At 38.0% G+C, this 25,103-nt stretch overlaps 1 protein-coding gene across 1 annotated transcript; it reads left to right on the top strand.

Moving 5' to 3' along the window:
* Positions 1-1,266: 1,266 nt before the first annotated feature.
* LOC145890182 (IgGFc-binding protein-like) lies at positions 1,267-19,629 on the top strand. Its single transcript, XM_082981212.1, has 42 exons — positions 1,267-1,335; positions 1,669-1,874; positions 2,270-2,529; positions 2,714-2,902; positions 3,452-3,590; positions 3,756-3,846; positions 4,002-4,157; positions 4,418-4,556; positions 4,776-4,890; positions 5,027-5,121; positions 5,344-5,528; positions 5,877-6,005; positions 6,290-6,378; positions 6,554-6,719; positions 7,276-7,453; positions 7,606-7,751; positions 8,209-8,316; positions 8,475-8,646; positions 8,873-8,990; positions 9,319-9,448; positions 9,812-9,941; positions 10,299-10,409; positions 10,563-10,654; positions 11,031-11,175; positions 11,409-11,674; positions 11,890-12,054; positions 12,426-12,598; positions 12,887-13,016; positions 13,380-13,543; positions 13,922-14,043; positions 14,296-14,432; positions 14,749-14,843; positions 15,161-15,320; positions 15,533-15,654; positions 16,069-16,236; positions 16,449-16,864; positions 17,045-17,136; positions 17,427-17,565; positions 17,697-17,819; positions 18,266-18,361; positions 18,706-18,862; positions 19,434-19,629. Exons 1-42 carry the CDS (start codon positions 1,267-1,269, stop codon positions 19,555-19,557), a joined length of 6,207 nt encoding a protein of 2,068 aa, XP_082837338.1. The 3' UTR covers positions 19,558-19,629.
* Positions 19,630-25,103: the final 5,474 nt, after the last annotated feature.

The following is a 25,103-nucleotide window of genomic DNA, read 5'->3' as shown; positions in this document are numbered from 1 at the left end:
AATTGTTGGTTTTGTATGCACAATGTGGTCATGTATTGGCTTTTGTCATGAAATAAATTTTGCTTTTCGGCATTCTTAATTTGTTTTTGGAAAATAATGTATATTTTTCTAAAAATGCCTGAACAATATCAAGTTGTTCAAGTTTCAATGTCATTGCGTTATTGTATCTGTAAATTAATATTCTGAAAATCCGAATTCGTTTTTCAAATCCCTGCAAATCATTATTACCCGACATATGGGGGTCTTAGGTGAGAAAATTTCAATAAACATAAAAAGGCGAAATGCACATTCCTGGAAAATACCTTAAACTTTGTCCTGTGACTATGGCGCCAAGGTATGTTGTGCACCTTCATGGGAAACGGGATGTGTTGCTAGGGGATGCGTGGAGGCCAAACAATTAGGGTTCGTTTTGTAAATGCTCGTCATAATAACACACGACATCTATATTGGGAAGGGTTACGGAATCGGCTGGTGATTTCCGAAGGGTGGCGACAATTCAAAATGTGCAAAACCATTCCTCTGGGGGAATCGCCGGTTTCGTATTTATAAAGAATTGTACAGATTTTATGCAGATTTAAAAAAAATTATCATGCCCAATAAAAGGAAAAATGCTAACACCGCGACACAGATTTGTCGCCAAACTTGGTCCAAATTTGCGCGTATATTAAAGGAATAATTTTGGAAGATAATTGAACTTTGGTAGGCATTGACAAGGTGACCATGTTTTATTACCCTACGTTAATTTAATGTACTTGTTCCCAACGTCAGTGACATGAATGCACTTCACGAAAAAGAAAGAACTTTGAATTGTCGGCGCCTTTTCTAAAGTGTTAATGTGGGTTTGTAGTTGCAAGTTAATTACAAACATTATAGTAAAGTTGATCCTGATTTGGATTGCGTAATTTGATACAAGTTTGTTTTAACCTTGATATGAACTCTATGTAATATATTCCGACTAGAAACCGGCAACGGCCCCAGGCGAAAGATATGTTGGTGTTTATCAGGATTGTTTTTTCGTCGTTGTTCAAGTTTCTATTGGAAAAAGGAAATGTGGAGGCCCATAGGCCGTTTGCAGGCTATAAAAGCATTCGGGTCCAATCGAAATATTCACATGTTTTGAGGGATTGTCCCAAAGGTTTCAAGGAAAGGAATCCCGAAGGTTAACTATTTGACTCTTTCTGACGAAACACTATTGTAGTATACGGTGACGTGATGTCTTGTTTGCAGCGTTAATTACGACTGGTGATTCTGCAGCTCTGAAAAATTATGAAAGTTTTTGTTGTAATCTCGCTGGTTCTGTTGGCCGGCATGCTGAACAGCGTTGGAGGTCAAAGCGTAAGTTCGTCATATGTTCATATTGCACGGTTGCACGTTGTTTTGTATGAACAACATTGTCCCGTCGCTTGTTGGTAGAAACGTCAATGCTATCACAAAAATTTTTAGAAACTGCAATGATCCATCAGTAAAATTCTTGGTTTAAAGAAAATTGATGACATAATATCAAAAGTACTAAAGTATCTTTTAGCATTCCCCATTTGCAAAATCTCGGCAAATTACCGTTTTTCTTTTATAAATTTTGACTCCCAAATATGTTATTGCATCAGGTTTGCGTTTATTTCGCGCCACGATTGCATAATCCTAAAGCTTGCAGTGCTTCGTACATTATAGGATTTACAGACTTTCTGTGGAGATCAACCTCTTGGCACAAGGACACTGAAGCAAGTGTTGCAGCAGTCACTGATCAACGCCATGACTCGTTACTTCGCAGACCAAGTGGTCGGGGATGATGGCTTCAGACCTATTGATGTCACCCTTTCATATGAGCTGTATGAACTCTTCACTCTTCGATACAACGGACCGGCTTCAACAGCTAGGTAGGGTCGAAAAAATCTTGTCAAGTCGCCTTTTACGATTACATACAGTTTCCCAAAAACCTATGGCCTATCATTAGTCTTGTGTGTTATTTAGATAGATACTGATAGGAATTCTTGTGTGTTGATGCAACTGCTAAAAACTTTGCTCAGCTACGAATGTGCGGGAAAATTTGACAATGCAACTAAGTGTCTCTGTGAGCTCCTGCCAGATCTTTTGTTAATGTTTAGCAAGTGGTGAAAAAAAACTGCCGAATATTCAATCTCTGACAAATTAACTATTTCCTTTGTGAATTGTTTTATCTGTTGCAACACAGTCATATTGTAACTAAAAAAACAAATAAACGCTATGAGTACAAAATACTTGTCCGTGAAGGTTAATGTCTTCCACTTTGTAGCGTCCTTAACTCATTCCTTGATGGATTCTATTCACCCTTGATTGGGGCGGATACTGGTGACATCGCCAAGGTGATTGGACTTATCCAGGTCGGAGAGTACGATGTGGCGCGCACTGAAATGTTCTATCTGATTCTGCATACCATTAACACCACTCCAGACATCGGGTCGACAATTAACTTTGAGGCAATCACTAACGAACAGTCAGCAATCATCGAACCACGCATTGCCCAGCTCTATGAAACCATCAGCGCCGCTGTTTGTAAGACCTTGTTTGCTTTGCACTAATTCAAAAAAAAATCTGTTGTAGCGGTTTATGAAGGATTTAAATGTGTTTTAAAATGATTCAAGTTTAATCTGTTATTTTTGTCTATCCTAAAAAGACTTTCATCCAATCTTTATACAGCAGGTCCTTAAATAACGACCTAAAACTTCTTTATTTTTAGCGCAAAGTGAGTACGAGCTGTTTCTGAGCGTAAGGGTTGGCACAACTCTGTCGTTTGCCATCGACACAACTGGAAGCATGGGCAGCGAAATAAACGATGCTAAATTAAGGACCATCGCCATTATAAAGGCAACCACAGGAACTCTTAATCAACCTCTTCGCTACGTCCTCAGTCCATTCAACGACCCTGGTAAGTTGAATCTTTGTGGTACTTTAGGAAACCGCATGATTTTTGATGCTTTCGCAATATCAGACAAATATATTTTTTATGTAAAAATACCGAGAAAGTTCGATCATTTTCCATCTTTTCTCTTGTTTCTCGTCATTGCAGTTTGTTTCATTAAATTAAGGCAACTCAATTATAACATATACACTAAGTTGGCCGAAACACTCGCTTATGTGTCACCTGAGGTTGCCGCATTGTGTAAAAACACACTTTGGTCTTGGTTTCGTTAAATATTGCAGCAATAATGGTAAGCGAGATGACGCAGCGGCGAATTTATTTAAAATGAAAGTAGTAAACCAAATTGTCATTGCATTGCGTGCCGATCCAACTCACTTTCGCATACATTTTGTGGTATTTTCCGATTAGCTTAATGCAGATTACCCGCTGGGCGTATGCTGTCGGGCCTGCTTGGGAGTTTGTATAATTTTCCAAATATTCAAATTGCTCTACGTATATTCAAGTCCCAAATGTTGGTTGAGGATTTGTAAAGTCGTTTATGTGTGTCAAAAACAGGATATGGGCCAATTACTGTCACAAGTGACCCAGCCGTAATTACCGAGGCACTTAACAACCTCACTGCAAGCGGTGGAGTTGATTTTCCAGAACTTTCGATGAAGGGAATAGAACAGGCAATTCTTAAAAGTTCGAAGAGGTTTGTGAGTTTACAGTTGGGGAAAACAAGTTTTACTACGAATTTATTGTCATAAAATAAAAAAAAATGTAGGCTTCATACTTGTAAAATAACTTGGAGAACGGAAAAGTGTACAACGTACGGTTATTGTAGAGTCGTTGAACTAAGAATGACTTTATTTGACAGGTCAATCGTATTTATGATCACTGATGCTGAAGCTAAAGACGAAGAGCTCGAAAGCAGAGTTACAGCGCTGGCAATTATCAAGAAAGTTCGGGTAAATGTCATGAACTATTTGAACAAAATTTTATTGAGCTATAGCAAAAAACCCGCAGGCAGGTTTGCATACCTAAGTATTGAAAATATACGAACTAGCCATGATTGCATAGCATACATATTTTTAAACAGTATTTAAACATTATTCTTCTGCAGGTGGTTTCTCTGTTGACAAACACACTTTCAAACCCCAACGGCTTTCCTTTATACGACCGAATAGCAAAAGCCAGTGGCGGTTTGGTTACAGTGACAAGCAAATCTGATTTCAATACGGTTACAGAACTTTTCAACACTTTAACAGCACAAGGACGGGTAACTATTTATGGTGACTTTTTCCAGCTAATTAAAACTTTACATTCATGAAATGCTGAGAAACCTGAATGAAAACACGTTTAGGTGTAATTTTAGTTAAATTTTTCGTTAAAATTCGTTTAGGATTTAACTTATCACCGATTAACATTCGGCCTCATTGCCACTTTGTTATACTTCTTGCAACCAAATATAAGTGGATATGACAAACCAACAACGGGCAATAAGTAATTAAATTGAAATTTCTTGTTTGTTTCTTATAGGTCCTTCTTCTGAACGCAGTGGATCGGAACGAACGTACGATAACATTTGCAGTTGATTCAACACTTGATTACGTGACAATTCTGCTTTCCGGATCAAAGGGATCTTTTGTCTTCGATCGCATTGAAGATGAAGCCGGAAGTAAGTCCATTATGTCTACTTTAAAAATTTCGCTACCTGCAAAAAACTTTTAGCTATTGTTTGAAGTTAGTGTGAAACTGTTGAACTTTTCTGTTGAACTTTGAGGACTTTAAATTTAAACACCTAATTCATAGCGTAGTTTAAAATATACCCCTCTCACTGCAGTCACAAATGCATAAATATAGTCATTTAACAAGATTTCCTGGTTGCTTCCTTCAGATGAAGTTACAAACGTGACCGATCTAGCAAATGCCAAGGGACTGCGTCTTCTTCGTGTGCCGGTCGGCAATCACACAGCGTTCACAGTATATCTGTCCACAGCAATTCTATACAAGTGGGTCCAATGCGTCGCGCGTAATATACAAATACACGTTGTATTAAGAGACTTTCCAGTTGCATAAGGAGATGTTGGTGCGTTGTAGCCAGCAAATGAAATGTTAATTTAACTTTTATGAACATGTTCCTTTCAGTGTGGAGGTATCGGCTCTCAGCATTTTTGGAGCGATTCCAACGATGTTTGAAGAAGTAAATGGAGTTCTCGTGCACAGGACACAACCAAGAGCAGGTATTCGAATTTAATCTTCTTCGACATGTTTTTTAAATTCCAAAGCACAATCTCACGCAAAATGTAAAACTTATTTTGTTGTTGCCCAATTGTTCCAACCTCAAAACTTGTATACACTTTCACGAAATTTGCACAGGTTTACCTGAGAAAGATCATGGCGACTGGACTTGTGAGTGTGCGAGGTCTAAAATTATAATTTAATGTTTAACTCATTTTTACCAGGAACTACCGCACACGTCTATGGGCATTTGTTTGGTGACGTCAGAGGTGCTGAATTAACCAAAATTTCCCTTGTAACCTTGAACGGCACCGAAATCTTATCACGCAACATCGATCGTTGTGGATCAAGCAATGAAGAGTTTAGAACAAATACCTCCTTCCAAGTTCCAGAACAGCGATTTTTCATTGTAAGTTGAAATGTCCGTAAATGGTGCATGTATCACCAACAACGTAGGATAAGTTCCTTGTTATTGTATTACATCGTATTTATACACAAGGGAGCATTTACGTGATTCTAATGAATTTAAAATTGCCATGGCCTTCTTTGGTGGATTTCCCTTGAAGGCTGTAATTAAGTTTTCTTTTTCTGTGGATATTGGACGATTTTGTGGGTACATTTGCCACATAATAAAACAAGATTGTACAGAAATTGTTGAAAGGGTTAACTATAGCTGTTTGTTTGCGATGAAAGTTCTGTTTCAAATTACATTGTTTACTTTATACTTTACTCTCATGCAATTTATTCTATTTTTCAGAGATTTCAAGGCACAATAAATGGAAGAGCTTTTACCCGAATGGATCCTTGCGCTGTGTCGCCCCTATCGGCCAATATAACACTCGACCCTATTGCTGACCAGTTGCTTGATCCCGGTACTACAATTACGGTAGGTCAACAATTTACACGGATGTATAATGTTGTACACATCTATCCGTACTTGTGAATTAGACAGCAGTGTTCTAAACTGGTTCTGGGTCTATGTAAAGTAAAAAAAAAACTGTATACGCAGATTTTCGTAAAAGTACTGTTAAGAAACAGAAGTTTTCTTTTTAAAAGAAGTTATATATCATGCCTGGCGGTACGCAATTTGGCGTAATTAAAGACAGTTTGAGTAGCTTCAACGAAAAAAAAGATTCACAACAGACAAAAAACTTTCTAAACACCTTTCAGGTCACCACCTACCTCCACACGGACCTCGAAGACTCATTTACATTTGACATTTCCGATCCACGTGGTTACGCATTTTCCTTCATACGTTCGTAAGTATGAAGTTTTTTTTATAAAGTTAAACCGAAGGAAAAGTCGAAGGAGTATGAACCGCAGTTGACAAACCATTAAGCTTGGTACAAAGTATATTTGTAAATTTAAAGAGGACCATGAGTTTATGTAGTTTACCGAAAGTAGAAAGGTTTATCGCGATATTTTTGTTTTCAGTTCTGTTATCAACGCAACTACAACAAGATTGACCATCACAATCACTGCACCAGCAGATGCATTGGCAGGGTCTCTCAGTCCAGTGCTTCTGACTGCAACGCCAGCCGCCAGTTCCGAGTTCGTCTTCCAAAGTTTTAATGTGCGAATTCGTGATGCTGCAATTAAGGTAGTTTGGATATTTGACTTGTGACAGGTTAAGATTATAACCATTTTTTGAAAGTTTAGTGAATGAATAGTCGTGAGTAACATGCGAACCAGATAGACATATTTACTGCGTTATAAGCATTGCGAGTTTGTAGCGTGGTAACGATGATAGAGAGCCAAATAAGAGGCTGTGACATTGTGCAATGGCCACAAAGCCAACTGTCAATTGCCGCAAAAGAAAACAGAGAAACGCTACGACATTCATCCACAAAGTAATATGTGAGTTGTTCTACAACACGAACAATGTTGTAATAGTCTACAATTAACACAAGCGGTGAGATAACTTTAAAGTTGCAGATAGGTGTACACACTGTTTCGACCTGTATGGTCTCATCAGTGCAACAGGTGACTGTGGAACAGGGTAGCTGGTAGACTAGCAGACACACATATTTAAACTTTGTGGTACCTTTCGGTCAATCGTCGATTCGTTAAGTACTAAACTAGGTACCAATCAACACTGACGAACCACGTTACTTTAACATATATTCTCACTACTATTTTGTCTTTATGTGCTTTAGTGCCCTGTGGAGCTTTTGAATGCTGGAGCGGGAACTAGAATTACTTGTAAGGACCTTAATAACGATGGATCGCAGTGTACAGTTGAGTGCGGCCCAGACTACGTGCTTGATGGAGCTGCATCGAGCACATGTGTGAATGGTACCTGGACCGTAAACAATCTCAGATGCAATTTTGTAGGTAAGTGTCAACTGCACATGGTGAATTCTTGCCTGGTTGTGATTTCTACGCTTTGTGTTCTATTGATTTGAGATATTATTTAAAGTTGAAACATTTGTTGTAATTTTATAAAATGATACACCTTTTTGCAATACTAATTCAAAAATTTTCAGAGAGGCAAACTTGTCAGGCGGTCGGTGCCTCGCATTACAAAACATTTGATGGGAAATATTACGACTTCCAGGGTACCTGCATTTACACGTTGGTAGAAACTACTTTTAGGACTGCCATCGGCCAACTACGACCTTTCTCAATCTCGGTAAGGCGTATTTTTTGTTTCCATTTAAGATTTGAAGGGAGCAGGGCCTGTTGCGCAAGATATACATGAACTGAAAATTTTTTTATTTTGGTTGGAAAACAAAAATTACATATTATACGCACAAACGAGCCATAATAGAGTTTAGCTGTAGACAGGTGTACACACACTGTTTCGACCTGTAACTTTTCCATCAGTGCAGCTGGTGACCGTGGCAAAAAATACATATATTTGTTATACCTATGTTTTGCCATCAAAGCATCGACTTTCGTCGGGCCCCATACTACGTAAATCTTTGCAAGAAGAGCAGTTGTATTATACCTGGCAACAACTCAGTAAAATTGACGGTCTAAAGTGGGGTGTGTTTGAGCCTCTGTTTTGTAGCAATTCAATATATTGTAATGAAATGTTTGATTTTCTACCTTGCGTTTGAAATTGGTATTCAATTTTTGCCTTTTAGGTTGAAAATCAATTTCGCGGCGGCAACACCAGAGTTTCTTGGTTGAAACGAGCTTCACTGAATATCGGAAACCACACCATCCAATTTATTGCTGGAAATCAAATAAGGGCAAGTTATATTTTACACAGAATTGATTTCCAAGAAATGTGCTCAACATAACTTTTAACAGTATGTCCATAAAATATAACAATAGTAATTAAAAAGCGTAGACCTCAAGTTGTAGACTAAAACATTTCAATTGACTGTAAATTAATGCATATATTTAGGTTGATGGAATGGATATCACACCACCTTACGCGTTGGTCAGTGAAGGTGTTACGCTTGTCAGAACTGGTAGAACGTATGAATTGACAACAACTTTCGGGCTTACCATAACTTACAACGGTTTCTACAACTTCCGTGTGTCCTTATCTGGTTCTTACGGAAATTTAGTCACCGGTATGTAAACTGTTCTGACTTGCGGACCACAAAAATACGTAGTTTGGTAGCTGTTTACCGCCTGATCAATGTCGAAGTTAATAGAAAGCATAATACTCAACAAACTAGATTTATAGCTGATCATTTAATTTCGACATTTTTGTGTCCTGAACCACTGTAGACCAGGTTCACAACACTGCTTTTGGTCATTTTGGAACACGTTTTTAGAAATCTAATCTATTTGCAGGTTTGTGTGGAAATCTTAACGGTGACATGAGCGACGACCTTGTCCTTTACAGCAACACAAGCATCATATTGAATGCAGTTGAGTTTGGAAACAGTCAGAAAGTTGGTGGCAACGCAAGGTACGTTATTCACACTGCTACAGTACAAAGAGTAGTATAATGTAATGAGATGGCACTAACATGTTTTGAACGTTGGCAGTTTATTTCGTTAAAACGTTGGCAAACAATTACTGCATTCCATACTCATCAGCTACAATAGTTTCTTCAGTATACCACCAAATTTTCACAACCGTGATGTCATAACTGTAAAATCTTATTGCGTGGTTCGTGGCGACTTTTAACATCCTGGAATTCAACGGCGAAAAACGTGACATAACATTACTCCTTTCGGGTTAATGAAGTTTAGCTTTTTTTGTTTTAAAAAATATCTTTGTTTTCCATATGTCAGATGCAAAGTCGTAACTGAAGGAGAAGGCGACTGTTTAGATGAAGCCGCCTATGAAAAAATTTGCAACGTCATAAACGAAGACTGTTTCAGGACCTGCAGAGAAAGATTTCCTGAGCCCGAAGTTGTCAGGGTGAATGTTTTATTTGAAAATATTTTTTTCATTGGTTTCGTTTGTTGATATTAGTTGAACTTTTAGTTGAAGATTGGCCACATAAATGCTAACACGAAATCCCATTGAAATGGCAAAACTTCTTCTCTTTAGGTAAATTTACGTTTATTTTAAGAGCTGGAATTCAAATCACCGAATAATGAAACCAAAATTTTATTTGCCCAATATACCAAAATAACGATTAAAATTTTTTTTATAATGTTGACTTAATTTTCGGAAAACAACCTTAACACAAAACTTCTCGCTCCATTTCAGGCAGCATTATTGTCGTTACAATTTCAATATAGTGTTTATTTATCCTCACGATTCAAATTCTATTTGCAGAACTGCGTTTTCGATGGGTGCGTTACCGAAGGCGACCTAAGAACAATCGAACGAGCTATTTCCGACTATGCTGATCAATGTCAAAAGAAAGGCATCGAAGTCTGTAACTGGACAAACGCAACAGGACTACGTAAGTATAAAGTTACTGCTTTTATTGGGTTTCACGCTATTACGCATCACGAAAATGTTTTTTATCGTAACTGAAGGTTCTATAATCAAATAATGCGATACATAAAATTGTTTGGCATCATCAGTATCACCGAAACACAGTAAATGTAAATATCCCATAATAAATACAAAAACCTATTCTTGAAGAAGAGACCTGCTTATATATGAACATAAATTGTTAATTATTCTTACGACCTTTGAAATTCCAAGCTGACCGACAATTTTTTATCCTAAAGTTCGGGACTAAACTGATATCCCCCATTTGTTCAAACAACGCATCTTAACAACACATCTCAGTCAAATATACGTTTTAACATAGCGACTCCGCCCTGTCCTGCAAACTCTCACTACGAACACGAGGGTACAGCTTGTCCAAACACATGTCGTCGACCAACAGAAGCTGCAAGATGCAAAAAACCTCAAGTGTCAGGTGCACAGATTTTTTTGCCTCAACATTGACCATTTAGTCTTAGTGGGTGCAACAACGAATCCTTTGCAACAAAAAACAAATGCAATTTAATATCACGCATTCAATTCTATGAATATTTAACTTTAGTTGGCTAACTTATCATTTTTCACCCAGGTTGCGTTTGCAACGATGGCTACGTATTGTCCGGTCTAAAATGCGTTCCACTTACTGATTGCGGGTGCTCAGCAGCTGGCGTCTATTATGAGGTAAGTTTATTCTGTTTTCACAATGAACTTTTTTCACAAAATCCGGTACACTGTACGAATAACAATTTCGACGCCAGGAATAACAAGTTTTGTTGTAATTGCATCAACGTACTAATTCTTTCTTAACTTCGCAGAATAGAATAGAATTTTTAGATTTTTCCTGCACACAGCTATTTACAAAATAACCAGTTTATTTCCAGGACCGGCAAATGGCCGAACAAAAGCTTCAGTGTTCCTTAACCTCGGCACCAACACGCAAATTAAGGGTTTGGTTGTGGCCATATATTGAACACAAGCGTACAGGCGGGAGTAAACCACTACACCCAAATATGTTACCACAGTAACATAGTAATTACTTTCCCCACACTTGTTCCAGAGTGGTCACACTTTCGTTAGAGCTGGTTGCGTAGAAAGATGTACTTGCTCAAGGACTGTCCTCACTTGTACTGCAACAAGCTGTGGTACAGGTGAAGTTTGTCAAGTGTCACCGACCACCCACCAGCTGGGCTGCAAAGATACAGGTACGTGTTTCAGGCCGTTGCTAATATGTACCTTGGAATATTGACGCCGCGAGTTTCCATGTTTTATCTCCCGTTACTGAAAGTAATATTTAGTTGATTTATTTTCGGTCAGTCAAGGAACGTCTGAATCAATTAAGGGTATTTTTGCGGCCCTGCGTTGGTGTAATAGAAGTACCAAGCCAAATAAAACAAATTGTTGAAACCTTCTCTATTTGATTAATATCGAAAAACAGATTTCGGAGAGTGTGTGGCTGCTGGAGATCCGCATTACGTATCATTGGACGGTCGCCGATTCGACTTCCAAGGGGCGTGCAGTTACCTTCTGTTTGAAGGAACGAATTCCAAAACGGGAAATCACCTTTCGGTGGTAACCCAAAATGAGTTCCGAAATGGCGTGACGCATGTTTCATGGCTTAAGTCAGTCAAAGTCGCTTTTAGTTATGATGGGCGTGACGTCACTGTGACGATGAATCGGGACGGAAGCAGAGTTACCGCCACGGTATGAGTATTTTGTTTAAACCGAATCGAATGACATTCTTGGGGAACTTTGTAAGCAAACATCATGTATTTCATAATTTACAAAAAATTATGTAAACAATTCGATATGAAATATTTTGTATGGTAACGCATGCACTTTGTTCCATTAAACAGCCTACTGCTTTAAACATAATATATGAGCATAAAATATAATACACATATTTCAAAATCCTGCAGGTTTGGAATTTACTTGCCAATGTGACATTCACCACGATGGATCGAACCATTGGTGGCGTTCGAATCTTCACCAGCGGAAAAAGCCTTGTATTGGAAGTTGAAAACTCTAGAGTGAAATTCAACGGAAATGTTCTCAAACTCCGAGTTCCAGGAGCCGTTCGCCGCGTAAGATTTTAGAACGTTTTTAAAAAACATTTACACTGTATTGCAGTGTTTAAAAAATCATTGCCAAATTGCACCAAAACAATCACATAAACAGTTCATGAGGCGTTTCACAAAGTTTCATTAAACACCAGAACATTCACTACGGCTTGTTCTGTTGCCATCGTTGTTTTCTCTACTGAGTAACAGAAAACCAAAGTTAAAAAGCACTTCAGGCTTCGTTAAAACTAATAGAAAGTTTTTAACGAAAGTTTTTTTTGACGAAGTTTTGACGATTGTCAATTTCAATTATTCTAATGACCAACCTAACTACATGCAAAGATAGCCCTCTGATTGCTTTTAGCGTAGTAACAAGACATTTTAAACTGTGACAGGTACGCGGACTTTGTGGTGATTTCAACGGTGACCCAACCGATGACTACCGAAATGCCAACGGCACTGTAGTCACAAGCGTGAACGATTTCGGGAAAAGCTTTCAAGTTGGAGATTGCGGTACTCCAGAACCTCCACCAGAGTTCGTGTGTTCCGACGCTGATAGGGAACTATAGTAAGAACTACTTTTTCATGTGTGAAGAAATAGATTGTACCGAAGTCGTAATTTTATTATAATTTGTATCTGGGAAAACGTAGTACAAAAAGCGGCAAAACGATCGATTTAGGCGAAACTCAGAAAATATTTGTGCAATATTTTTGCCTAATTTAGGCGTGATGTTTGATTGTTGATTGTCATAGGATTTTCAGACAATTAACATCCCATTTACAGAAAAATTATTTACTTGTGTTATAATGGTCGTTTATTATATATAAGACGAAACATTTTTTCCAGCGCACCAATTTGCAACATTTTCAAAGAAACATCAAAGGTCTTCGCCGCTTGCTCCTCGGTTGTTAACTTCACCGCCCTCTTCAATGATTGTCTCTATGATGTTTGTGCAACTCGCGGAAACATCACTATAGTGAAAGACGTAAGTTAGGTTTCTTCATGTTTATAGAAATTTGGTAGTTGTAAAAATGGGCAATAATTTCTAGGAAGTGTTTAACCCACATTTTTTGTAACTTAAAAAATTAGTTAACTTAAAGCGGGTGCTTGATAGCTTGTATTTTATTGAATGTCTGTCGATTCTGGTTCGTTCTTTTTCGAGAGAGGCGCTGAAAAAACGAGACACAAAAAAAACGCATTCCGCTTTAATAAACTGAAGGGTGCCATCCGCCACAGGTTCATATTTTTTGTTTTCCGTCCAATTCGCATATTTTGCACTAATAGCATTTATTATGTGTTCTTTTTCGCGACACAGATGTTACCTTTTTATATCGTTTCGGGTTTGTAGGTTTTAGACCGAGCATTGGACGACTGTCGTGCAGCGGCTGTGTCTTTGTGTGATGCGCGGGAACAACTGAATATGACTGAATCAGAATGTCCTTCAAATTCACATTATGAGACTTGTTCCACCGGGTGCCCGAATTCTTGCAGCGATCCATCTGCCGAGGACAGGTAAACCTAATATAAAATGCTCCTTACCAGTTGTTTATCATTTCAAAACCTAAAACCACGTGTTTCATATCACCTGATGTTTACCAAACGTTGTTTACCTGAACGTAATGGAACCGTTTTGATGCACCCATTTAGCACAACAACACATTGCACGAAATATTATGGAGTAACATACAATAGTCAAACTGCCTTTGAACACAGTTCGCTTTAAAGTTGTAACTTGCTTATAGTTGGCGAAGTTTAAAGGTTTCAGAACATTCTCGAATTTTATTCTAAATCGTTTGAAAGGAAAAATGCAGGAGATTCATAAATCTGCGAGAAACCATCAACTTTATCATATCTGAGGGTCCATTTTGTATCACGGTATCGCCATTGCAGGTGCGCTTTGCCAACTGTTGACGGATGCGTTTGCAACTTTGGTTATGTTCGGCAAAATGGAGTTTGTGTTCGACTGGAGTCTTGCGGATGTTACCCCGACGACAGAGCATATGTTCCTCAAGGTAATGGTCGAAGACTATAATGCGGGACAGTTATCATAGTTTTAGTTCCATTTCCGAACTTCTTGATTATCACTTGTTCCAATTCCAAGCTAATTCATGTTCTAGAATGAGTTTTATTTTTTATTTTCGTAAAAACTTTCGTAAAACCCTCAGTATGGTAATAGGGTTGCAGGGTGGTCTTTTCTAATATTTGCAGCCAATCTGTTTTGATATTTCCCCAAACAAAGATTTTCCATTTTTTTCTATCCACAGGTTTTACGGAGACAAATGCCGACTGTACTCGTCGCTGTGCTTGTAACGGACCGAATAAATGGGAGTGCAACGATTTAAGCTGCACCGGTGAAGAGGAATGCGTGGCAGTGGGAGGCGACTACAAATGTCTTGTGCCGGTCTGTAACATTTGTTGTTAAAATGTACTTCTCTATAGCATTCTTCACGTGATATTGGTTGACTGAGGTCAGAGTTTATCATGTGAAGCCTTGAATTAAACGACAAAATAGAGAAATTTAATTTAGGAAGTTGGACTAACTACGTATAAGCTGTTGGGATGATTTAAATTAAATTTTTAATCTAGATTGCATTCAATAAAGTACAGAAAAAACGGAAAATGTACTTTTACAATTTGTGTTGTCCACTGTGTGCGTTTGAAACTATAGTAGATAATCATAGTTGCATTATTTAATATGAGTGGAAACTTGTCTACAGAATGCAGAGTGCTTGGTCTGGGGAAATACATTCGTTTCCACCTTTGATGGACGTCAATACAACTTTAATGGAAGTTGCCAATATATCGCCATGGGGTAAATTTTCCATATGTGGTCAGCTAATGAGTAACGGCTGATAATATATATCGTAGTGTTAGAAATAACATGTTTCAGTATTCGATACATATAGGTCAAGTCTAGTAAACATTAGTTGCGTTTGGTATTAGGATACAAGTCACGTCAAGGCCAATAAGAGCATACCCGACTCGAGGCAATCATAAATTAACAAACCTGAGCAAAATTCGGTGTAGTGCTGCTATAACGTAGTACAAGCCTCCATTTAGTGAAAATATTTATTTTACCATGGACAGTTTAATTGTATTAACAAGCGACCAATGCAAATGCCTGTAAAGGGTTTTGGGAAGTGAGGAACTCGGCATTCCGACACTCAGAGTCACTGTACAACGCAACCATAAGTTGGCAAATGGAAAACGTGGCTTGTTGGTAACACTCACAACGACCAGCGAACCTCGCTTCAAAGTCCAAATGCACTCCCGCTGGAATTTCGTAAAAGTAAGCATTTTATGAAGGCATTCGTCACAAACATTTTGTGCTGATTTTCATGAAAGTATGCTTATGTGAAAGTAATTTTTCAATCGTGTTTCGTTCTTCAAGACTCTTTTAAAACAAACAACCACGTATTTAGTTAAAACTACAATAACATTGCCACTAAAAATATTTCTCAGTTTCTACTCAGTAAAACTGACTTAATTTTCCTTGGGCAGGTCGACGATCTGAACGTTCTTCCAGGAAGCAATTACCGTGGAGTGCATGTCATCTCACGAGGCAGCTTCATGACCGTTCGTTTCGAATTTGGAGTCACCCTCCGACTCAGCTCAATGGAAGGGTAAATAATACATCCCAAATTTTCGTTCAGTCAATGCAACAATTGTTGTACAATATTTAATTTTAAAAGCAGGGAAATTTTAAGTCAGAATTGCCAGTTAATCGATGCGTTTTGAAAAGGTTTTCTCAACTACAAGATTTAGTTGTATGGACACTGGAAATCCATCTGGGAAATCTTATCATACAAATTGATTTAATTATGTGGTGATAAACTATTTGATTTGGCGCTCTTGCATAAGCACGCTTACACATAGAAATTTTACAGCAATGTTTGACCAGTATTACCGCCTAGAATGTATTTAACTGCAATCAAGTGTCAAAATCCTACATGACCACTGTTTGATGATTGACAAAACCAATACGAAAGAACTCTAATTAAAAAGATGTAATAAACTAAGGTCTAATTATTTTTCAGCCTTGTGATTTCGGTTAGCGGACTGCTCCGTGACCGAACCACAGGACTCTGTGGAACATTTGACAACGACCCACTCAACGACTACATCATGGACGCCGACGGCACTCTGGCGAGTGGAGTTGCTCAATTTGGAAACGCATGGAAGTGGCCAAATGTTCCCGATAACACGTGAGTACAATTATGTTACAGACAGTACAAAAAGGACACGCTGGGAGGACGATATATAAAAAATATTTTTTATTGTTTTATCCAAGGGATGTTAAATGACGTATTAGAAGCACACAAGTTTTTTCCCTAAAACCAACATCAACGTTTGTTTTAGCCAAACTAGCGTTCAAGATTGGTTTAGTTCCTCGCGCAACATTTATTTTAATTATTAGGTGTAGTGATGGCAGCGAGGGCGACGCTTGTCCGAACTCCCGCTTCCTCGACTACTTACAAGGTCCCAGCTCTTGCGGAGTGCTCGACAGTGCCATCTTCGACTCGTGTCGATCTGTCGTCGATAAAACCGCTCACCAGTGGGCGTGCGTGAGGGCGCTGTGCAACGAAGGACAATGTGATGAAGTTGATTTCCTTCATGCCACCGAAACCAGCTTATTTGGATTCATCACCGAGTGTATAGTACGAGGCGGGACTTTCCCAACAGGTGTTCGCCCGTGGATCGGATTTAGAGTCACGTGTCCGAAAAATTCTCATTACGAAGAAGGGGCTTCCCCTTGCCAACCAACGTGTTCTGACAAGGACGGTTCGATGTGTCGAGGATGGAGAGAGTTGGTCCGCGCTCCTGCAGTTGAAGGTAAACAAAGATGGAAACGAAATAATTAAAGTCGGCCTATTGCGAATGTATTGCCTTGTTAAAGAAAATTGGATTTGATCTTTCAAACATAGCTTTAGAAACTCGATGGTCAGAAGTACGTAATGCGTATGGTGGCAACTTAATTATATCGACCCCGACAAATTGCTGTTTTCTTTGCAGGATGTGTGTGCGACGAAGGTTATATCTTCAGCGCAGGGGAATGTGTGCCGATGAACAAGTGCGGTTGTTTATCTGAGGGACTTTTCTATAAGGTAATCTTCGTCTGCTCACTTAATTCAACTAACATTGAAATGTATTGGTGGAAAAAACTTATTCATAAACATCGCTAAAAATGCAATTATAATTGTGTGTGGATCTGAGTATTTACTATTTCTTGGGTAAACCACTCACTGAAGCAACGTTTTGGTGCATAACATGCAACCTACGTTAGTAAAACAAGAAGCTTTTATTTAATATTTTGATATTTTCACACAAGGGAATACTTCAAGGTATTTCGAAGCTCAGGGTGCTTTGCTTTATTTTTACTCCATGTTAAATTCAGCAAGGTGATTGCCAAGCAGATGCCAGATGCGAGCAAAAGTGTCAGTGTCGCAACGGGGATTGGGATTGTGAACGTGATACTTGCCTTACGGATGAAACATGCGGACTGAGAGATGGAGAATGGGGATGCCACTACACTGGTTAATTTTTTTATTCCTTTTGTAAAAGCTGGATTGTGTTTGTTCATACTTTGCAGCAATTTTACTTGCTATTATTCATCTGGCTGCGGAATTAATTCAAGAACCAATCCTATAAAATTTAATTCCTTCAGATTTATGCAAGTACAAAAATGGTGGCTGCAGTCAAAACTGTTCTAGGTCCAACGGCGCGGCCATCTGTAGCTGTTACCCTGGTTACGCGCTTGGTGAAGATGGAAAAACGTGTTTCCGAATCAGTAAGTAAACATGTGTCCTAATTGTTGTTACATGCCTTGACGCATTTAGGCATCTATCCGGATACAACATGACTCATACCAGTAAACGTGCTTGCAAACCGGATGAAGTCTTGCTCTGTCGCAGACGAAACGTTGGACAAATTAAGCACGTTAATTTTTTGCCTGAAGAGCATTTCTGTTTAAATTGTACTTGCAAACGACCAAGTTTTTGTGACTTACGCAGCCAAATAACCTTCTGATTATAGTACAGCAACAGTTTGACCACCAACAAAACGTGTAATGCAAACTAAAACAACCATACACCAACAAAAAGTCCCAGAAAAAAATTCTTTCCTAATTTTCGGTTGCAGATCGACTTTCATTGTTTATAACACAATATGCTCGCCAGTCGAAATGACACAAAATTTAGACGATTTAAAAACAATTGAAAATTTAATGTTCTGTAGCATTTGATTGTCCTTCTGCTCTAAACGAATCAAGAGAAGGTTTTGACGGTGGAATCATTTACAGAAGGTCTTTCCTCGAAGAGCCTTTTACTCCAGGTACGCTAAGAAATACGTTTCAAATAGTATATTTTCACACGAGTTTGTGCAAACAACTTGCGAGAAACCCCAATATCAGTTCTATTTAATTTGGGTTGAATCAACAATTATGATGTGATATAAAAATTGCCTTTCCATGTAGTTGTAAAAGTTTTTATTGTTCGAGTAATTATTTCTTGTCTAAACGTATAGTAAACTAACTATTGCTAGTAATATAACTTTCAATAAATGTACATTTTTCCTGTTTTAGAAATAGTTCGTCTTTAATGTGCCAGCCGTATAAATTTTATTTAGTATATATTGATTTTTTTCACATACACAAGAATATCTTTCTATTTGAAAAGCTTGCGATTTGACTTGGACTGCCTGGCTCGATACTGACAACCCAACAGGATGTGGGGATGATGAGAGCTGGAAGAGGATCCGAAGTCACCATCCTGATATTGAATGTGATCACCCGGTTGCAGTTGACAAGAAAATCATTGCTTTGCGCTCACCTGGGTAAATTATTTGATCTTACGTCAACCTAGTGACAAGTTTAAGTTTGACACACAGCAAAATTATTACTTTTACCTCTGAGAAAGATACACTTTCTTGTCGCATAAAATGATGAACAGATTAGTAACCAATATTTAATCTCTATCAATTAGTCTTAATTCATGTTTGCCTTGGAATTTAAAATTAAATGTGTCAGAAGAGTAATAAATGATGGTCTCCTGTATAGGCTACAGCATCAAAATGACAAAGTGTGTAATATTCGAATTCACCAACGGGTCTTGAACGCCCATTTAATATAATGGCAAATTCGATGAATTTATGGTCATTTTGGCACTTTCTAATCTTGACGCAACACAAGCCCGAACTTATGGCAAAGTATTAGAGTATGGACTTGTTAATAACATAGGGTGCCATGATGGATTTAAATTCGAGATTGCCGACTTCGTGTGCTGCAACCACGTTAGACCCCTAATTGTGTAGATTTTTAATTTTGCATCAAAACCTACTGTACTTTAATGTCATACTTAACTTTTGTTCATACTAATGGAGATATGTGTAACGTGCTTCTTTGCAGAACTGTCTTTAATGTGACACTTCGCTACGATTCACCGGTAGAGGGAGTTATGTGCGACAACACCGACCAAGAAGATGGCAACCTGTGTCCAGACTACAAGATCAGGTTCCTTTGCGTGTCGTAATTGACACGTGATCCACGCAACTACCAATGATGGCTTCCCAACACATTTTTCTTTATTGCTTGCATTCGCTATTTGCTCGATATTTGTATAATAGCTTTTTGCAGTATTATCCTTGAAACGTGCAAAAAATGTTGTTTATGCATATAATAGTGCATTTGGTACATCCGATATGATGCAAACCTTATCACTAGAATCCTTGAAGTTCCGCATTGTTTTTTTCTCTGTTATGAGCGGTTTTGATAAGCTTTATCATCGGTGCTGCGCAGAAAAATAAATCTCTCAAGTGCGCACTCATTTGTGATGATTTCGGGTTTAGAGTCACATCCTTGCGTAAAAGCCGAAATTACTTGCGAGTCGAATTCTTTAATTGCTGTTCAGTTTTGCAACTGTTCGCCCCTAAGGAGCACGAAACCACATAGTTATGTACCCATATTTATAAATAACATTGGATGCGGCTAGAATTACTTTTCTTTTTGTCGTGGAATATTGTGCAATGTTGGGGAATCTGAAATGTTGATACAAGAAAACTATATGCCTCCATAATCCAATTCAGTTTTAGTCTGTGGCTTCTCGTTAACCTAAAAGTAACGAAAAGACTTCGCACCTGTAACTGTTTAAATCTTTAAGGGCAATTTAGTTTCATTTTAAATCTAAAAGGCAAATTTTCGACAATGAGCTCCTGAGTCGACGGTCTATGACATTTTACTCTCTTGTTTGTATGTTACATATATAACATAAAAGATACACAATAATATCCCAGCCAAAAAAACGTTTAAAAACTTAGTACTTAATTAAAGTTTGATATCTGTTATTTTAGGCCTTTATTTCTTACCCAACATAATCGGGACGCCTGTACACAGTGTGAAAAAATAAAAAAACGAAATATAAAATGAACGAAAATAAAATGAATTGAATTGAATTGAATTTGGCCATTTTTTTACCACGATCAACGAACATCGTTGTTGGTTTTTAGATTACACAGTTTTGATTCAGCGTCGATGTTTTTCAATAAAGTTTTGGCAATGTTCGTTTATGCGATATTTTCTTCGCAATCAATTTCGAAACAAGGACCGAGAACGAAAACAGAACGGTATTTTAGGCTTGTGGGGTTTTACAAGTTTCACATGGGTTTGTAAAAGTTTCATACTGACGTCAGTTTCAATGCGGGAACCTTAACCGTGGTGACTGAGTTGATAAACCAGTTTATGGCAACAGAAAGTCAAAACGCCGCAGGTAATCCTTGTTTTTTTGGTATAAAATTTGACGCAATGATCAAGTAAATGTTATGGGTAAAGTTGTATTTGTTACAAGCGGATGTATTGAGAAACACCGCACACAGATATTCGGATTATCAAAAAATTCAGGTCCACAATTGTATAACAACCAAGAGCATCATATATTTAAAAGTTCTTATGAAGACAGTTTATCGTCGCATGCACAAAATCAATAAAAAGTGTAAAAGTGAGAATAGTCAATCACACCAACGTTCGTACAGAGCTCACCTTATCTTTTAATGATCAAGCGTCTTTTTCGCGCACAAAAACGGTGTTTTTTGAGCTTGCAGTTGACTTTTGGTTTCAAGCGTTTTGGGGTCGTTGTGAAACCAAAAGCTACAAATGAAAACCTGGCGATCAACGCTCTTTTCTGAGGCATTGCACAAAGTGTCTATGTTTTAAAACAGGACGAGCAGGGTACGTTTATGAATAAACATAAAGTCTAATTGACACTGTCACTATTTTTCTTAACATGAATGAAATACAGCTGGACTCTTTTACTTTTTAAACAATAAAAAATGTATGATTTTAGAAATCTAATAATCGACCGTAACAAACTTGGGAGCGAAAACGACCATTTTATGTCTGCTGGTATGACATCCACAATTTCATCGTGAATGGCTTTTGTTGCTAAATAAATTTTGCCTCGGGGCATTCTAACTTTCTTCACAAAAAGAATCTGCATTTTGTGATAATTCCTGAAGTTGTTCCAGTTTCAAAGTTTGTTCCAGTTTCAAAGTTACTGGTTTGTCTGTAAAAAAACGCTTTTATATTCTGAAAACCCTAATTCATTTTGCATGGTCCTGTCAATTACTATAACTAGACTTTAGTGGTCTCGGGCGATGAAAATACAATCAGGATGAATGGGATGTCCGATAATATCGGATCGGGGTTGATATGGCGACCGATACTCTTAAAAACAATCAAAAAATTACACTGCTTGCCCAAAGTAAAAGAAAGACACAGCTCGTAAACCTCGTGAAAGATTAGTTGCGCAAGATTGCAACTCACACTGATGACGAGACAATCGCAAGTTTGCAAATTTGCAAGTTTTAGTTTTGTGTGCGTTGAAGGAACGTAATTGAATTTCCTTTGGGCAGAATTGTCCAAAAACAACCCCGGTTATGTTCCCCTTTTCATATGTTGGCAAAAATCATAAAATTAAATCGGAACCTAAATCAGATATACCACGTTCAACGGAGCATTGCAATGTGATTTTATATTGCAGCTTTAATTTAACGTCGATATTTTTCAATAAAGTCTCGGCAATGTTAGTTCATGCGATGTTTTCTTCGCAATAAATTTCGAAACAAAGACCAAGAAATATATGTGCATAAAAGCCATATTATTGAAAGCTGCAGACAGGGTGTGTACACACACCGCTTAAGGACCAAGAACTTAAGCAACATTTTTGGCTTAAAACAATAATGATTTATAAGTTTCATACTGACGTCAGTTTCAATGTTGAAACCATAACCGTCGGAATTTTTTAGCAGCTGTGTGTAACGTGGTGACTAAGTTGATAGTTTATGACAACAGAACATTAAAACGCCGCAGGTACTCCTTGTTATTTTGGAAAAAAATTGACGTTATGGTCAAATAATTGGTGTGTAAAGGGTATTTGTTACAAGTGAATATGTTAAGAAACCGCTTACGCAGATGTTCACAGAACTTAATTGTTGGTTTTGTATGCACAATGTGGTCATGGATTGGCTTTTGTCATGAAATAAATTTTGCCTCATGGCATTCTTAATTTGTTTTTGGAAACCCTGAGGTAAATTAATATACTTGTTCGCAAGGTCAGTAACATGAATGCACTTCACGAAAAAGGAAGAACTTTGCATTGATAGCGCCTTCTCTAAACTGTTATTGTACGTTTGAAGTTGTAATTAAATTGCAAACATAAGTAAAGTTGATCCTGATTAGGATTGCGTAATTTGATACAAGTTTATTTTACCTATATATGAACTCTATGTAATATATTCCGACAAGAAACTGGCAACGGCCCCAGGCGAAAGATATGTTGGTGTTTATCGGGAATGCATTTTTCGCCATTATTCAATGTTAACAGCAATGTTTAAATTATATGTTAAAGCACTTTGGCCATTTTTTACCCACGATCAACGAACATCCTTGCTGGGTTTTAGATTACGGATTTGATTTAGCGTCGATGTTTTTCAATAAAGTTTTGGCAATGTTCGTTCGTGCGATGTTTTCTTCGCAATAAATTTCGAAACAAGGACCAAGAACAAGAAAAGATCGGTATTTTTAGGTTTAAAACAAAAATGATTAACATGGGTTTTACAAGTTTCATACTGACGTCAGTTTCAATGCGGGAACTTTAACCGTGGTGACTAAGTTGATAAACCAGTTTATGGCAACGGAAAGTCAAAACGCCGCAGGTGCTCCTTGTTGTTTTGGTATAAAATTTGACGCAATGATTAAATAATTGGTATTGGTAAAATTGTATTTGTTACAAGCGGATGTATTGAGAAACACCGCACACAGATATTCGGATTGTCAAAAAATTCAGGTTCGAAATTGTGTCACAACCAAGAGCATTATATATTTAAAGTACTCAAAGACACTTTTTGTCGCTTGCACAATATCAATTAAAAGTGTAAAACTGCGAGTATAGCCAATCACATTAAAGAGACGTTCATACAAACCTTATCTTTTGATGGCCAAGGGTCTATTTCGCGCACAAAAACGGTGTTTTTTTGAGCTTGCAGTTGCCTTTTGGTTTTAAGCGTTTTGGGGTCGTTGTGAAACCAAAAACTACACATGAAAACCTGGCGATCAATGCCCTTTTTGATAGTAAGGTTCAAAGACTACGCAGCCAAGGCATTGTAGCCAAGCTGGATCAGCCACTTTACCCGACAAGTCGGAACGAGATCTGTAAAATCATGCTCCCGGTGAGGTTTGAACTCACGACCCTGGGCTAACCAGGCCCAACGTTCTACCAATTGAACTGCAGAAGCTCAGTGGCTTCTCGGGGTATAATGTGGCCAAGGTACACTGGTGCGTAAGCGCACAACTTGTCAGGCGACCTTCACATGCGTAGAGGATCTCCACCACCGTAATCAGACAACGCAGAAGTAATACCATGCTTTCGCATAGCAATTCAGGATTGCCCCACTGCGCAGGCCCTTAAACAACATTTTTAGTTTAAAACAAAAATTATTTACAAGTTTCATACTGACTTCAGTTTCAATGTTGAAACCTTACCCGTCGAAAGTTTTAGCAGCTGTGTGTAACGTGGTGATTAAGTTGATAGTTTATGGCAACATAACATTAAAACGCCGCAGGTACTCCTTGTTTTTTTGGAAAACAAATTTGACGTTATGGTCAAATAATTGGTGGGTAAAGGGTATTTGTTACAAGTGAATATGTTAAGAAACCGCTTACGCAGATGTTCACAGAACGTAATTGTTGGTTTTGTATGCACAATGTGGTCATGGATTGGCTTTTGTCATGAAATAAATTTTGCTTTGGGGCATTCTTAATTTGTTTTTGGAAAAAAATCTAGATTTAGTGATAATTCCTGAACAATATCAGTCGTTCAAGTTTTATTGTCATTGCGTTTTTGTATCTGTTTCTCAAATCCCTGCAAATCATTATTACCCGACATAAAGGGGTCTTAGGTGATAAAAATTTAATCTAACACAATAAGGCAAAATGCACATTCCTGAAAAATACCTTAAACTTTGTCCTGTGACTATGGCGCCAAAGTATGTTCTGCACCTTCATGGGAAACAAGATGTGTTGCTAGGGGATGCGTGGAGGCCAAACAATTAGGGTTCGTTTTATAAATGCCCGTCATAATAACACACGACATCTAAATTGGGAAGGGTTGCCGAATCGGCTCGTGATTTCCAAAGGGTGACGACAATTCAAAATGTGCAAAACCATTCCTTTGGGGGCATCGCCGGTTTCGTATTCATAAAGAATTGTACAGATTTTGTGCAGATTTTCAAAAAATTATCATTATCCCAAGTTAACCTCCGTTTTATGCCCAACAAAGGGAAAAATTTTAACACCCCGACACAGATTTGTCGCCAAACTTGGTCCAAATTTGCGCGTATATTAAAGGAATAATTTTGGAAGATAAAATAACTTTGGTCGGCATTGACAAGGTGACCAGCATGTTTTATTACCCTACGTTAAATTAATATACTTGTTCGCAACGTCAGTAACGAATGCTCCCCACGAAAAGAAAGAACTTTGAATTGATGGCGCCTTTTCTAAAGTGTTATTGTAGGTTTTTAGTTG

The sequence above is a fragment of the Ascidia mentula genome, chromosome 2 (genome assembly GCF_947561715.1).
Source record: "Ascidia mentula chromosome 2, kaAscMent1.1, whole genome shotgun sequence".
Classification (NCBI taxonomy): Eukaryota; Metazoa; Chordata; class Ascidiacea; order Phlebobranchia; family Ascidiidae; genus Ascidia; species Ascidia mentula.
This window is presented reverse-complemented; position numbering and strand designations above follow the sequence as displayed.